The sequence below is a fragment of the Macrotis lagotis genome, chromosome 3, assembly GCF_037893015.1.
Source record: "Macrotis lagotis isolate mMagLag1 chromosome 3, bilby.v1.9.chrom.fasta, whole genome shotgun sequence".
Taxonomy (NCBI): domain Eukaryota; kingdom Metazoa; phylum Chordata; class Mammalia; order Peramelemorphia; family Peramelidae; genus Macrotis; species Macrotis lagotis.
Window position 1 is genome coordinate 304,677,084 of NC_133660.1, and position 14,546 is coordinate 304,691,629.

At 33.2% G+C, this 14,546-nt stretch overlaps 1 protein-coding gene across 1 annotated transcript; it reads left to right on the forward strand.

The window, feature by feature from the left end:
- Positions 1 to 9,517: 9,517 nt before the first annotated feature.
- LOC141517101 (vomeronasal type-1 receptor 4-like) lies at positions 9,518 to 10,414 on the forward strand. The gene has a single exon (XM_074228018.1). It carries the CDS (start codon positions 9,518 to 9,520, stop codon positions 10,412 to 10,414), a length of 897 nt encoding a protein of 298 aa, XP_074084119.1.
- The last annotated feature ends 4,132 nt before the right edge of the window (positions 10,415 to 14,546 follow it).

Sequence of the window (14,546 nt, forward strand, 5' to 3'; positions counted from 1 at the left end):
TTTAAATTTTATACTCTTAGATCTTACCTCTAATGTATGTGTGATGGCCATTGAGGAAATAACCACACCTTTCTTTAAAGCTTTAGCACATATGACTATTAACAATTCTTACTCTTATACTCAAACAGCAATACAATATTTAAAATTATCTATCACACTATTTTTTTCTTTGTTATAACATATATCCTTCAAAAGATAAAAATATGAACAAATTCTTTAAGTATGTTTTAGGCCTTTAACCTATTCGCAATCCAGCAACAGAACATTTTTGTTACTTCCTGTATTTTATTTTATTTTAAAATTTAAAGTGCAAATTTTGAACATGTATTTACGTTTCATATATCATTTGTATCCAAATTCTAAATACTCACAATATATTTTTTGAATCAATGGAATATTTCACATAAAATAACCCTTAATTTGCAATTTTTAAAATACCCAATTAAACCTAAATTTTTTTATTATTTTGAGTCCTATTTTCTTAAAATAAATATTGAGCTTCAAAATAGCACCTAGCCTATTCTCTTTACATTAAGAGAAAAGCTTCCCACGTAAAATGAGATAAGAAAAAGAGAGAGAAAAGAAAGGGAGCTAAGAAGGCCACAGATGGTCATTTCATATGGTAGAAAAGTCAATATTTAATAAATGTTGCTAAAATAGCTACTCAAAAATCAACCACTCATTTGGGAGACTCACTTCTCCCTGCTAGAAAGGGGAAGGGGACTTCAGACACATGTATAATAACAACCACATTGAACCAATTCAAAGAACTGTCTTTGTCTTTTGCTGGCCAAGCAGCAGTTGAGCAAAGGGTAAGAGGGAGAGAGAGAGAAAGAGAGATAGAACCCTGACAATCAATGAGAACTAGAGAAATATAAAAGGCTACTGAAAATAGTGAATTGAAATGCAGAAAATGAGAAAGAGAGAGAAATGAAATTTCCGAGTGCCAATTGCAAGACTGTCATACCAGAACTTAAAGAAAATTAAGAAGAGTAAAACATAACCCTTTTCTCCTTCAAATACAATTTTAGGAAAACCTGTCCTGTGATGCCAAATTGTGAGCTTTTGGAAACAATGTTCAAACACATACTTCAGTTTCCTGAGAAAGGACAAAAGCATCCAATTTCCCCCATTTCCTGCTGAAACAGAGAAAAAGGGGAGAGGATGACAGACACTGACTCATCAGGGGAGGGACATGAGAAGAGGAGAAGATATGTTAGCATGGGGGGAAGATCCCTAGAAGTCTTAATTTCTCACTAAGTTGGAAAGTGACTGATATGAAGGCCGAGTACTCTCTAAAGAAATCGATCTCTTTTTTTTTGTTTTAACCAGGAATATACTTTTTTAAAAAATCTTATTATAATTTAAAAAACTTAAAGCCTGAGTGACAATAAAGATATTTGTAACCTAAAGAGCAATATAGTATTTTGAAAGATTAGGAGTTAAGTTTTGCATATAAATTTAAGATATCTATGGGACATTCATTTTGAAAATTCTAATAGTAAATTGTAAGTGTAAGAAAGGTCAAAATAAATCATGGATCTGCATAAATAGATTCTATAATCAACATTGAGATAATTCTTCTATTAATGGAAAACTAACAATTTCAGTAAATGAAATAGTATAGAGAAAAAAAATGACACAGAAAAGGAAACTGGGAAACCGAAAAGGAGCAGTGAGGTAGGAAGAGAACCAAGAATATTGACAAGAAAATTTAACAGGAGTTTCCAACATTTTAGGTCTTCTGAACCTCATCACATAACAAACCACTCAGGGTTGCAGAAATCAATACCCATTCATGAACATAATGCAACCCTCACCACCAACTAAACAAAACAATAATTGTGATGCTGTCCCCATCTATGGAGGTGCAGGGCCGGCAGTGTGGACATAGCTGATTAGTAAAGTAAATAGTAATTAACAGTTCCAAAAGGTACAGATAAATCCAGTTGAATGAGGACTATGGAAAGGTTGTCAGAATGGACTATTAAGAGATCTTAAGTCAATTTGAAGAGATTCATTTTAGTTGAATTCAACAATTCAGTATTTCAGGGTTTTGACAGTTAAGAAAATAAGTGGAAATAATATTCAAACACCTATTTTGGATGACTTTTGCAAAGAGTTTAGCCAAAAAAAAAAATGATGAGGAAGATAGGGGAAGATAGCTATTAGAAATGAATGGGTCAAATGAGAGTTTTGTGAAGATGGGAGAAGTATAGGCAAAATTCTTATCAGCAGGGGAAAAAACAAACAAATAAATGGTAATTGAAAAGAATTGAGGGTTATAGAGGTAAGAATTTTCAGGAAAATATATGGTATAATGTCTTCATTTTACATGTAAAGGAAATGACAATTAAAGCAGCCTGATTTTGGAGGCAGGAGTGAAAGAAGAAATCATATCAGAAGTCTTCCTAAGGACAGGTTGAGATGCATAAAATGGGAAAGAATGCTAATCCAATTTTTATTGATTTATGATTTGAGGTTCTGAAAAGAGAATATGGGAATTTGAGAGTCATGGGAAGTTTGAAAAAGGATAAAAATATTTGGAAAAATGATTTGGTATTGATGAGTGGATAGAAAGCCAATTAGCAATGTATAAAACAATTGTTTTCCCACATTAAGGACTCAGTTGACAATGTGAAAAATAATTTTATAGTAGATTCAGTCAGAATAGTTTGATTTTCTCCAAAATCATTGAGTTAGGAGTGAGTACTAACAAAGGCAGAGGTTGATGGAAACAATTAATGACTGTTTTATAACAAGATCTGTCATAAGACATGAAAGTGAGGGATTTTAGGTGAATAAGTTCATTAAAGGGGTGAACATGTGGATGAAGATGATGCAGGCAAGAAGAGAATGAGTGTAAATAAAGCAAAGTGCTCATTGAGAAAAGTAAAATGTTGTTTATCCGATAAAATCCAACACACTGGTTATGGATTGACCAACAGAACTAGTAATTACTTAAAGATGGTGAAAGAGGGAGAGGTTAGAAGTGTCTGTCTTAATTATTTTGGTCTAAACATGAAATAAAACATTATACATGAAGTATTAGTCTCTAACATCTACTAAAAAATCTATAGGAGGAAGATATCATTAAAGGTATCTATCAAGACCGTAATGAGGGGAAAGTAATCATAGAAAAAAGTCATAAAATTTTGGTGAGCTACCAAGCGGGTTACACATTAATACATAAAATTGTCACTGATAAGTTTATGATCCTTTTACATATCTATAAGTTTTGTTCTGTGTCAAATGACAAAGACCCAATTATCTGTAGGACTACTATCTCCTAACTTGATATTTTATGTTGTGATCAGATCTGTTATAGACATATGAAACTTTAGATTTTTCCCTTTCCAAATATCATGAGCATAGGAATTTATTAGGTCTTTTATTGACAAAAGCAGACCAGTTTCCTGCTTTCTTGTTTACACAACTAGGAAAGTCAGTTTGTAGAAGTAATTAGAGGGGAACCTAGATAATTCAAATTCAGACTTAGAATCCTTAATTGGAGGTTGAGAAACCAATATTTGTTCAGAAATATAAAATTAAAGAAGTCTCTCTTTCACAAAAGCAACAAATATGGATCCATGAGAATTATGATCTAACTAGTGAGTCAATAGGAATGTGTGAAAGTGCAAACAGTTCTGGAAAGGATATATAGAAATACTCTTTTGGAAGTGGGAATCAAAAAGATTTAAGATAAAAATAACTGTTACCTAAAGAATAAACATTCCAGAGAGCAATGTGGAATGGGAGAATAGTTTTAGCGCAAGGCATTGGCAGTGGGGATGTGGGGGGATGATGAGGAGACTTCAAATAGAGGGAGTGTCAATCGAGTTCAGAGATGGAAAAATGGGAACAGAACCTTCTGAATCATTGCAATATGATAAGAATAATATGATGATACTTTGTTCTATCATTCAGTTTCTCAAAAACATTCTACAATTTTCAACGCAGATTTTCTGAACTATTTTTACTTATTCAACAGACATCCTTACCTTATTGGTCAGTCATAAGAAATAGTCTTCAGATGTGAACTTTTAAGATGCCAGATCCTACAGAATCTACTTCTGGTAGAGACATGTAAGTTCTGGTTCTTCCCTTTTTTTTTTAATGTTATTTATTTAAGGCAATAGGATTAAGTGACTTGCTGAAGGTCACACAGGCATATATTAAGTGTCCTTGGTCAAATTTGAACTCAGATCCTCCTGAGTCCAGGTCCTGTGCCCTATGCAGATTCTTCCCTTAAAACATATTATGGTCCACTACTTCCTACTATGTGTGATGACTTTTCCTGTTCGGGAGGTGGCCGTGTCAATGGGTGTCTGGCATTAAGACCAGAATAGGGACATAAAGGATTCAGAAGAAAGGCAATTTATATCCAGAGGCCATGATCTTAGGCAAATTGCCTAAATCACAACCCATTTCCCTTCTTGATAGGAATGGGTGAAATGAATAAGAAATGTAATTAATTATCAACAATCATAATTCTCTATATGTTTCCTAATACTATATTGGATTTGGCAACAAATCATCTTCCCAATACTCATAAGAAATGATTTTTGAGTATGAAATGCAGGAGATAGCATGCTGTCAAATGACTGGAATTGGGATTCAAGGAAATTGTATCCTCTTCCTATACAATTTTTATTTCATGTTTGATCAAAGACCAAGACCAATGACTTTAATGATCATTTTGGCCTTTTCCAATGCTACACTGAAATTTTTTACTGGAATTTCTACTTAACCAAGGTTTTAGGGGTATGTGTGAAAGGTTTCCTAGGTGATCTTGAAAAGAAAAGGTGCTATGAATATTTACTATATATATAAGGTCCTTTTCATCCTTTTTTAGTTTTCTTTTTGACAGATCTGGCAGTCATCTGTGATATGTTTAGCACTTTTTCTTCCTTCATGTGATCTATTGTTTTTCACCAGTAGGTCCAAGGATTAATTGATTTGATGGATATGTTTAGTAAAGTTATAACTAATTTGGCTGAATGGTTTGGGCAATTTGCTAACTTGGTAGGAAGAACATTAATACACTGATCTTTCCATAACTGCTTAACATGCACTATTTTTATCTTTTAAAATCATTGTCAGTCAAAGACGGGTGACATCAAATTTTACAGTAAGTTCAAAAGATATTTCCCTTGCTATTGATGATTTTGATGACTGCTGATTCTATTGATTCTTCTGATATTCTTTCTTATATTATGGAAAACTTGAACAAATACTATTCTTGAATATATGTATCATTTCTCTCTATGCTTTAGATTCAAGAAATTTATAATATAATAACCATAAAGATAATCTTCTTTCTCCAGCAAAGTATAAAGACAAGAACCAAAAAAGAGGACAGCAGAGAGAAAAGGAGATATAAAGACACCTTAAGAGAAATAAAAAGAGAGAGAGAGACAGGAGGAGGAGGAGAAAATGGTCAAGTGAAATTCCAGAAATTGAATGAAGAGAGCAACAGATTGGAAATTTATGGGGTACCCTGTGACTCTGAAGGAAAATTTTTCATTTTAACAATATGAAAAGATGTATTTCGAAGGGATGGGAAGATGATGGAATAGTTGTTAATGAAATATAATACCTTTTGCCCTAAGTTTGATGAAAATCAGAGAAATGATCAGAGAAATAGCTGTGGGGAATAGATCAATCATACATTTATGACAGACCTTGGTAAACAGAAAAATCACTTATTTGCCTAAGACTGGAAAAAAGCAGAGCATTAGGGATAATACTGAGGCTTTTGAGATAAAAGGAAGGAAGAAATGGGAACCAGTATAATGAGCAAAAGTGTGATATAATTAAATGAGTCCTCAATTAAAAAACTGAGACAAAACTATTAAGACAAAAAGTGTCAAAAATTAAAAGACCATTTACTATACAGTTGTCTTGGAATCTCATTCCAGGAAAACAAGGGGTCCACCATAGACACTTTACTCAGCAAGCAGAAGACTTATTCAGAGCACAGTGATGATGTCATTAAAAGACCTGCATAACCTTGAATTGTAACATGAATTTCGCACATATTGAATACCAATTAAACTTCATACAATTTCACAATCTTCATTTAGAGAAGACAAAAGTGGGGTGGCTAGGAGTCATAGTGGATAAAGCACAGGTCTTGGAGTCAGGAGTACCTGACTTCAAATCCTGTCTCAGTCACTTAATAATTACCTAGCTGTGTGGCCTAGGGCAAGACATTTAACTCCATTTGCCTTGCCAAAAAAACCCTAAAAACAAAAAAGGGAAGAGACACTTATGAGAGAGAGAATGCCCTATATACTTCAATGGTTCTCTTGCCAATGTTTAAAAATCCTATTTCATTAAATGCTTCTGCTTTGCAAAAATAATGCCCTCTACATAAGTAAAGAAATGGTGAATCCAATGGTAAATGTTTTTGAATTTTTGTTTTGACTAAATGAATGCTTACAAAATAAATAATTTTGACATGTTATAATGGACAAAGAAGAGTAGTAGTAAATTAGTAAGAGTAATAAAATAAAACATTTATACAGCATTTCAATTTTCAAAAAATGCTTAAAATAACTCATTTTGTTATCATAATACCTTTGAAAATAGTGCTATTATCATTCCCATTTTATAAATTATTATCTGAGGCAGGCAGATGATAAGTGACATACCCAGACTATAAATGACTATAACTGGATTTGAAGTGAGATGTTCATGATTTCAAGTTCAGAACTCTATACCCTTTAGAGGCTTCTTGATGCCTCTAAAGCCGTTGTGGAAAGTCCACTAAAGAAGTGATCAGACATTGCAATTATACCATGTATTTGTTTTTGATGATACTAGTTAATATAGATGTTCAAATCTCTTTTTTCTAATGACTCCACCATTTACTAATTAGAAAACAATCAAAAGTCACCTCACATACACAAGCAGGATAATTCCACTTTCTTCTAACTTTAAAAAAAATCGTTATTTTAATGTTTGACTTCTTGATCCGTTTGCAGTACACTGAATTCTTGGGTGTTGGAAATGACACATTTTTTTTTGCTGTGGGGTTTAGGAAGTAGAGAATAAACTATTATCATGGTGCAATTAGAAACAATTATTAGCATGTTCTGTGAGTCTAAGAACAATGAACCAAAGGTGATTATTATACTTATATTTATAAGTTAATCACCTTCAGTTCGTTGTTCTTGATAAATATTACATAACAAGCAACTGGGTGGCTCAGTGATTTTGGAGTCAGAAGGAAAGGGAATTTGAATCCAGCCTCAGATTCTCGCCAATTATTAGCTGTGTGACCTTGAGCAAGTCATTCACATCCAAGACCCTGTCCATTCATGCTGATTCATATGTGGTCACTAGACACAGATAACTCTGGAGGAGAAAGTGGGGCTGGTGACTTAGCACAGCACCCCCTGACTCACATCCAATGCATGTATTTCTCACGGCATCACTTCCCGTAATGCCTCATTCTTCTTTAAGAATGAAGGACAAAGGGAAAGCTAGGTGGCGCAGTGGATAAAGCACAGGCCCTGGATTCAGGAGTACCTGCTTTCAAATCCAGTCTCACAAATATGTAATAATTACCTAACTGTATGGCCTTGGGCAAGCTACTTGACCCCATTTGCCTTGCATAAACCTAAAAAAAATTAAAAAAAGAATGAAGGACAAATATCATCATCATCATCGTCATATCAAATATGTAATATATGTACATACTTCATCGGAGCCCTTTATATATTCATATATATGTATATATACAGACATGTATATAAAAATATGTAATGGAAATTAAAAAACAAAGTCTTAAAAAGTTTAAAAAATCATATTTGAATTCAAGTTGAATGAAAAAGACCCCAATCTATTGCATACATTGAAGATTTATGAACGTGCTGTTATATCTATTAAACGTTTTGATACATCAATTAAGTTTAATAACTTTTTCTCTTGATTTTCATTACTTAGTTTATTTTTCTCTTCATTTGTTTCCTTGAACACTTTATTTCTGCTTTTGAAAGGTTCTAGGCAGGGGGAGCAGTGATATACTGCAAGAATTTTTCTGCTGAGAAGCAAAGATCAATAAAATTCGTTTAATAATTTTGCAAAATGATAGAAAGTGAAAGATTTGAGGATATTAATATCAAGAAAGGATGTTAAATGGAAGACAAAGACATGAAAATATTTGCAGACAGCACGAAATGAATCAGTAGATAAAAAGAAAGATAAAGATGAGAGTAAAAAAATTAAAAGGTGGGGACTGTCACATAGAAGCTGGAGATTACGAATAAGAATTGAAGAAATAAGGTCAGAATTTCTGATATGGTATTTTCTTCATTTAACATGAAAAATGAAAAAAAATGTATGAAAGATACTGGAATGATATTGAATGAGTAGACAGGGAGAAATGGAAACTTTCCATGGATCATTTCAATAATTCAGTGAGTTACGAACAAGGTCCTCACATGAAAAGGAGGATAAATTTGGTGCTATGAGACACATGAGAAAAGGTGTGAAAATTGCTTATTGTAACTTGAAAGAGTGATTGGGCACATGAAGAAAGTGAGGTGTAGAAATTGACATTGTTGGGCAGCTACATGGCAGTGAATAGAGAACTGGCCCTGGAGTCAGGAGTACCTGAGTTCAAATGCCACCTCAGACACTTGATAATAACCTAGCTGTGTGGCCTTGGGCAAGCCACATAACCCCATTGCCTAAGCAAAAACTAAAAAAAAATGTCATTGTTGCAATGTGGAGTCCAATTGAGATGCAATGACACAATTTTGCAATGAATTGAGTCAGGAAAAATTCTTTATTTCTTGCATACCTTTTCAGAGACACATGAAAAGAAGCAATAAATTGAGATTTTACGGTTATTGTGGGAAAAAATTGTGAAGGAATACAAAAGTTGTAGATAAAGTAGAGTCAGTTGAAAAACGGAATTGACATATAAGATAAACAAAGAAAGTAGCTACACTGCAATCCTAAAGGATGGAGAAACAAAAGGAATATGGAAGGATGAAGGTTATTGTGAAAAAAGGAAAGGCTCAGAAATCTTGTTTTTGTTTTCTCAATTAGTCACATCTAATTCCTTGTGAACCCATGAGAGATTTTCTTGGCAAATAAAAGGAATGTTTCATCACTTTATTCTCTGACAGATCTTATAGAAGAGGAAACCGAGATAAGTGTGGTTCACCAAGGAACCCAGCATCACACAGCTAATAAGCATCTGACGCTGATTTTGAACGCAGTTTTTCCTGACAACAAAGCCAGCACCCTGTCCATTGTATCCCCAAGGGTCTTCAGTCTATGGAAAGATGAAATGAGAAAAGCTTTTTCTATAAGAAGGGAATTTTTGAGGTCAATAGTAAGTTACTATTCATGCGCAAATCCATTGCACCTAAGATGGAAGATCAGAAGGTCATGGTATTTCCATGGGTTAATCTAAACATGTAACATAAATAATGTCATGTGTTTTTTCATAGATGTCACAGAATTCAACAGCAAATCACCTTCACAAGAGACCTAAAGAATGTTAACTTTAGATAAATTTCTGGGGATAGTATACCTGCTACTAACTGTAGCTGGATTCTTAGGGAATTTTTTCCTCCTCCTGCTAAGCAGCATTCAATTTCTCATTGCTCATAGAACAAGACCTAAAAACCTAATTATCCTCAATTTGGCCTTTTCCAATGTCATGGTGCTTGTTTTTAGGGGAATACCTACCACAACAAGACTTTGGAGAGTGAAATGTAGCCTAGACAAAACTGGGATTAAAATCATAACATACATGCAGATACTAACCCGGACCCTCTCCTTATGTAGCACCTGCCTCTTAAGTGTCTTCCAGGCCATCACTATTAGTCCAAGCAACTCCATATGGGCCCAATTCAAAATGAGAGCACGAAAGGACATCCTTCTACTTTTTCTTTGTCTTTGGCTCTTCAGTTTACTATTTAATATAATTCTCTTTATGTACTATGCTGGTACAAAAAACATAACAGATAGTAAATTTGGTTGCAGCGCTGGGTATAGACTTCTAGATGTGTTTAATAACAAACATGCTGAATTTATAATCATAATAGATGTTCATCATATTTTGTTTATGTTTCTCATGATCTTTTCTAGTGTCTATATGGTCTCAATCTTATATCAACACAAGAAGCATGTAAATCATATTCAAAGAAATAGCCTTTCCACAAAAATATCCCCTGAAACCAGAGCTACCCAAGCTATCATGCTCATAGTGTACATCTTTGTTTTGTTTAATATATTCAGTCCCATTTTTGATCTATGTATGTTTTACTTCAAATACACATACACTTGGATGATCCATTCCTCAACCCTGCTGTCTCTGTGGTATCCAACAGTTAATTCTTTAATTCTCATCTGCACTGATAAACAGATCCCCAGGACAAGTGCTCATTGATATATTGAAAACCTACTGAGTCTCCATTTTCCATAATACAGAACCACAAAGACCTATAGAGACATAAAGACTGAATTGTTTCCCGTTGGATGGGGCATTGAAGAACTTTCAAGTCAATCATCCAATAGATTCGTGAAATGGAGGTACAAGATCAATGAATCATGAAGATATGTTTGATTTCTCAACTCTAATCTCCTCTCCATATTTGACAGTTGGATAAAAAGATCTAAATCATCTGAATTATACCTTAAAGGATAATGACACTTCTCAGCTACGATTGGGAACATTCATAGAATTATCTGACATTAATTACTTTCTTTTGTAGCTTCTTTTTACTTCTCTCTTTGAAGTTTTGTTCTCCATATACCAAGTCAAAAAACACATGTGCTGGTCTTCTCTGATCTTCCTTGACTACATAGAACTTTCTCTGCAATTCTACTAATTTAATCTTCTGAATGAATTTGCCAACCAGATACTCTACTTTTGTCAGATATCAAAATATTTTCAATTTTCTGGTATGACACATTATTAATTAACAACTGAAGGGGTGGCTAGGTGGCCCAATGGAAAAAGCACCAACCCTGGAGTCAGGAGTACCTGGGTTCAAATCTGATCTCAAATACTTAATAATTACCTAGCTGTGTGGCCTTGGCCAAGCCACTTAAACCTATTGCCTTGCAAAAAACCTTTAAAAAATTAATTAATAATTTTAGGAAATATTTCTCATAATGTTTAATGGATTTCTCATTAAATGAACTAATAGAAGGAACTAATAAAATATATGGAAAATGAAAACAAAACCATAATTGTATAAAAGAATATTGTGTATAAATAGACTCAGATAAAAAAACAGTATAGATGCACGTGCTAAGTTTCTTGGAAATCTGACTAAAAGTATTTTTTAAAAATTAGGGGAGGAAGAAAATTATGTCTGAATGTCCTTAAAGATATATAGTTTAGAGAGAACTACAAATAGTAATGAGAGGTGACACAGGTAGGATTTTGCAAAAGACAAATTCCTTGAAAACAACAAAGTATACAATCTATTATCACAGTTATTCAGACTGACACAGCTTAGTCAACAAATATGAGCAAGGAGAAGTTCTAAAGCAAGTGAAAAAATTGATCTCATAAGTTTAAAAATAAAATCTAGATGCCTCCACTTTCTCCGTCCTCTTTCTCAAATTAGCTCCATAATAATTCCTCATCATGTTATTCCACCAGAACTGTTGTTTTCCAAAGTTAAGTTTTCAAATCAAATGAACTTTTCTCAGTCTTCATTCCCTTTGACCTCCATGCAGCTTTTGACATTGTTGATCATTCTCTTCTCATTGATTCTCTTCTCTCTAGATTTTCAGGATTCCACTGTCTTGTAGTTTTCATATTTCCAACCCCCTGGATCTTCTCACTCTCCTTTGATGAATTTCTTTCTAATCATATCCTCTAATTGGGCATATCTGTCAGGATTATGAGCTGGGCTTTTTCTTCTCTCCCTTTATACTACTTCACTGGCTGATTTCATTTAATCATTACCATTTCTAGGCTAATGATTCCCAGTCCTTGTTTCCCTGGTGCCATCTCTTAACTTGTATCTTCAACTGTTTTTCAGATATCTAGAATACCAAGGTCTAAGATTTATATAGATATAGATATAGATATAGATGATATAGATATATAGATATAGATATAGAGATATAGATATAGATATAGATATAGATATAGATATAGATATAGATATAGATATAGATATAGATATAGATATAGATATAGATATAGATATACATTCTGAAGTCTTGATGAAAAGGTACAAGATTTTGTCATGAAGTGTAAATGTTATAAAATGGGGAGATAACTATTCAGAATTGCTTTCTTAAATAGAAGCCCAGAGTTTGTGGACATGTTTCCTAGTCAGAAGGTCAAAATAGAGTATCTGAGGATTGTGATGAGAAGTACGAGGAATAACCATTCTTGAAGAATGAGGAAAGGTCACAAAGATTCGTTTCCTAGAAAAAGAATGCATGATAAAGAAGTCTGAAAAAACTCAATAGCAGTATAATTCTTGGGAAAAGGCGGGGGGATCTATAATGAGTTCTTTTAATAAATGAAGGTCCTGGACTATATATTCTGTCCTATTACAAAAGGTCCAATTAGAGGATCAAAAATGGGATGTGAGTCCCTGTGATATTCAATCTTTCAGTGAACAACATTTTCAAATAATACAGTTCCTGGAGAAGCAAGGCATGCTGAAGAGATCGGAGAACAGAAATAGATAAAGATGAGGGGAAATAATTCACAAGTCTCAAAAATGGCATGATCAAGTAGTAAGAGAATAATTCTATTAGCCAGATATATTTAGAACTCTTTCCCAAAAGCAGAACAAATAATTTCATATCTCTTAGTAATTTTGTTTGCCAAATGAGGGAATTTTTTTTAAAAAACACAAGTAGGTTTTTATTTGCATTAGATTCTTTATCCAGGAGAAGAAATCATTATTTTACATGGATATAATGAAATTGTAAAAAGTGATATTTTTTTCTTAAGTAGCAATAAAGGTCAAAAAATTCCGACAGTCTTGACATGTATTCTGGATTTATTAAGAGCACATATTACAAGATGTTCTGTAGAAAATATAAGATTCAACGAATCAAATGGTTAATAGGAAATAATTCCAAGGAGATGATGCATTCCCAGGAAATAATCATATTTCAAATTTGTAATCAGAGTTATTTTCAAATATAAGAAAAAATAAAATCTATATGAATTTAGCCAAGTATATCCACATAGAAATCTACAATATAATGCCTGTCTAAAACAAAGAAGTTGATGAGGATAGAAAAGCATGGAAAGATTGATATGAAATGTGGGCAAGTGAATAAGTAGAATCAGAGAAACTACGCAAAAATAGCTACAATTTAATTGACAATTTCAAAACTCCAAAGTATTCAAAATGTAAAGATATAAACTATAGTGACCAAGCTTAATATCAAAGAAAGAGAAAAGGAACATCTGCTTTTTTTAGAAGTGAAATGGCATGACAGTGGAGCATTGGATGTAAAATCAGCATTTCTCATATGCTTCTCATATATTTTGTGCAATTTGTTTCTTTGATTTTTCTACACCTTTTTTTTAAAATTCATTACCATAAAGGTATCTCCAGGATAGGGAGAGGGTATGTTAATGATAGAGTCTAACTTTGGACTATATGCTGGAAATTCTTTATCAGAATATTAATAAAATGTGAGACTCCTAGGTGACACAATAGTCAACAAATTCAGGTGTGCTTGACATTCAGTAATGAATGACCATTGAACAAAGACAGAAGATTCAGCCTAGGAAATTAATAATTCCTCCTTTCCTGCATAAAGGAATGCTCTGGGTAACAGATTAGGATGTGTTGTTTCTTTCCCAGTAAATCTAAAGTACAATGTCCAGGTAACAGGTGATCTGAAAAGTTCATGAGAACTCTAGAATCGAGTATATTACTTTAATCCCTCAACCTGCAATTAAATTCCTTAATCTCCTCAATTTTAAGATGTTTCCTTGACTGTAGATGCTGAAAAACAAACACATCATCATAACTTCATGAAAAGGATTAGATAGAAAACAGGAAACATAACAAATATTGATTCAGTGATTAAAAAAGAATGCCATGAAAATTACAAGTAGTGAATCAAAAAATAAAAATACATATTTTGGAGAATTAATTTTTCCCTATCTTAGACCATGCCTATATTTACAAATTTAAAATACTTGCCTTTCTATCCAGACTTTATGGTTCATGATGGTTTGTCCTTCATCCTCCTGACTCCAAGCAGCGTGCTTTACTCACTGTACCACCTAGCTACCCTAGACATTATGGCACTATCAAATTAGCCAGTTTTGTTTTTTCTGACATCACTCCATCTTTCAAAGCCTTGTTTGTGACCTGGCTATTTCCTGCATCTAGGGCGCACGACCTCCTTGATTCTGTCTCAAAAAAATCTAACACTTCCTTAATTCTTACATGCATTATTAGTATAAGTATTAGAAGTAAGGCTTGGAATTTATGAATCCCTTTGAATTTTTCCAGTCACTGTCCAAAAATGATCCTATTGTCATCTCTAAAAATTTTATTTTATTACCACTTTTGGAT

Excerpts from the sequence above, each read along its gene's own strand:
- LOC141517101 (XM_074228018.1), top strand. The coding sequence starts at position 9,518 with ATGTTAACTTTAGATAAATTTCTGGGGATAGTATACCTGCTACTAACT.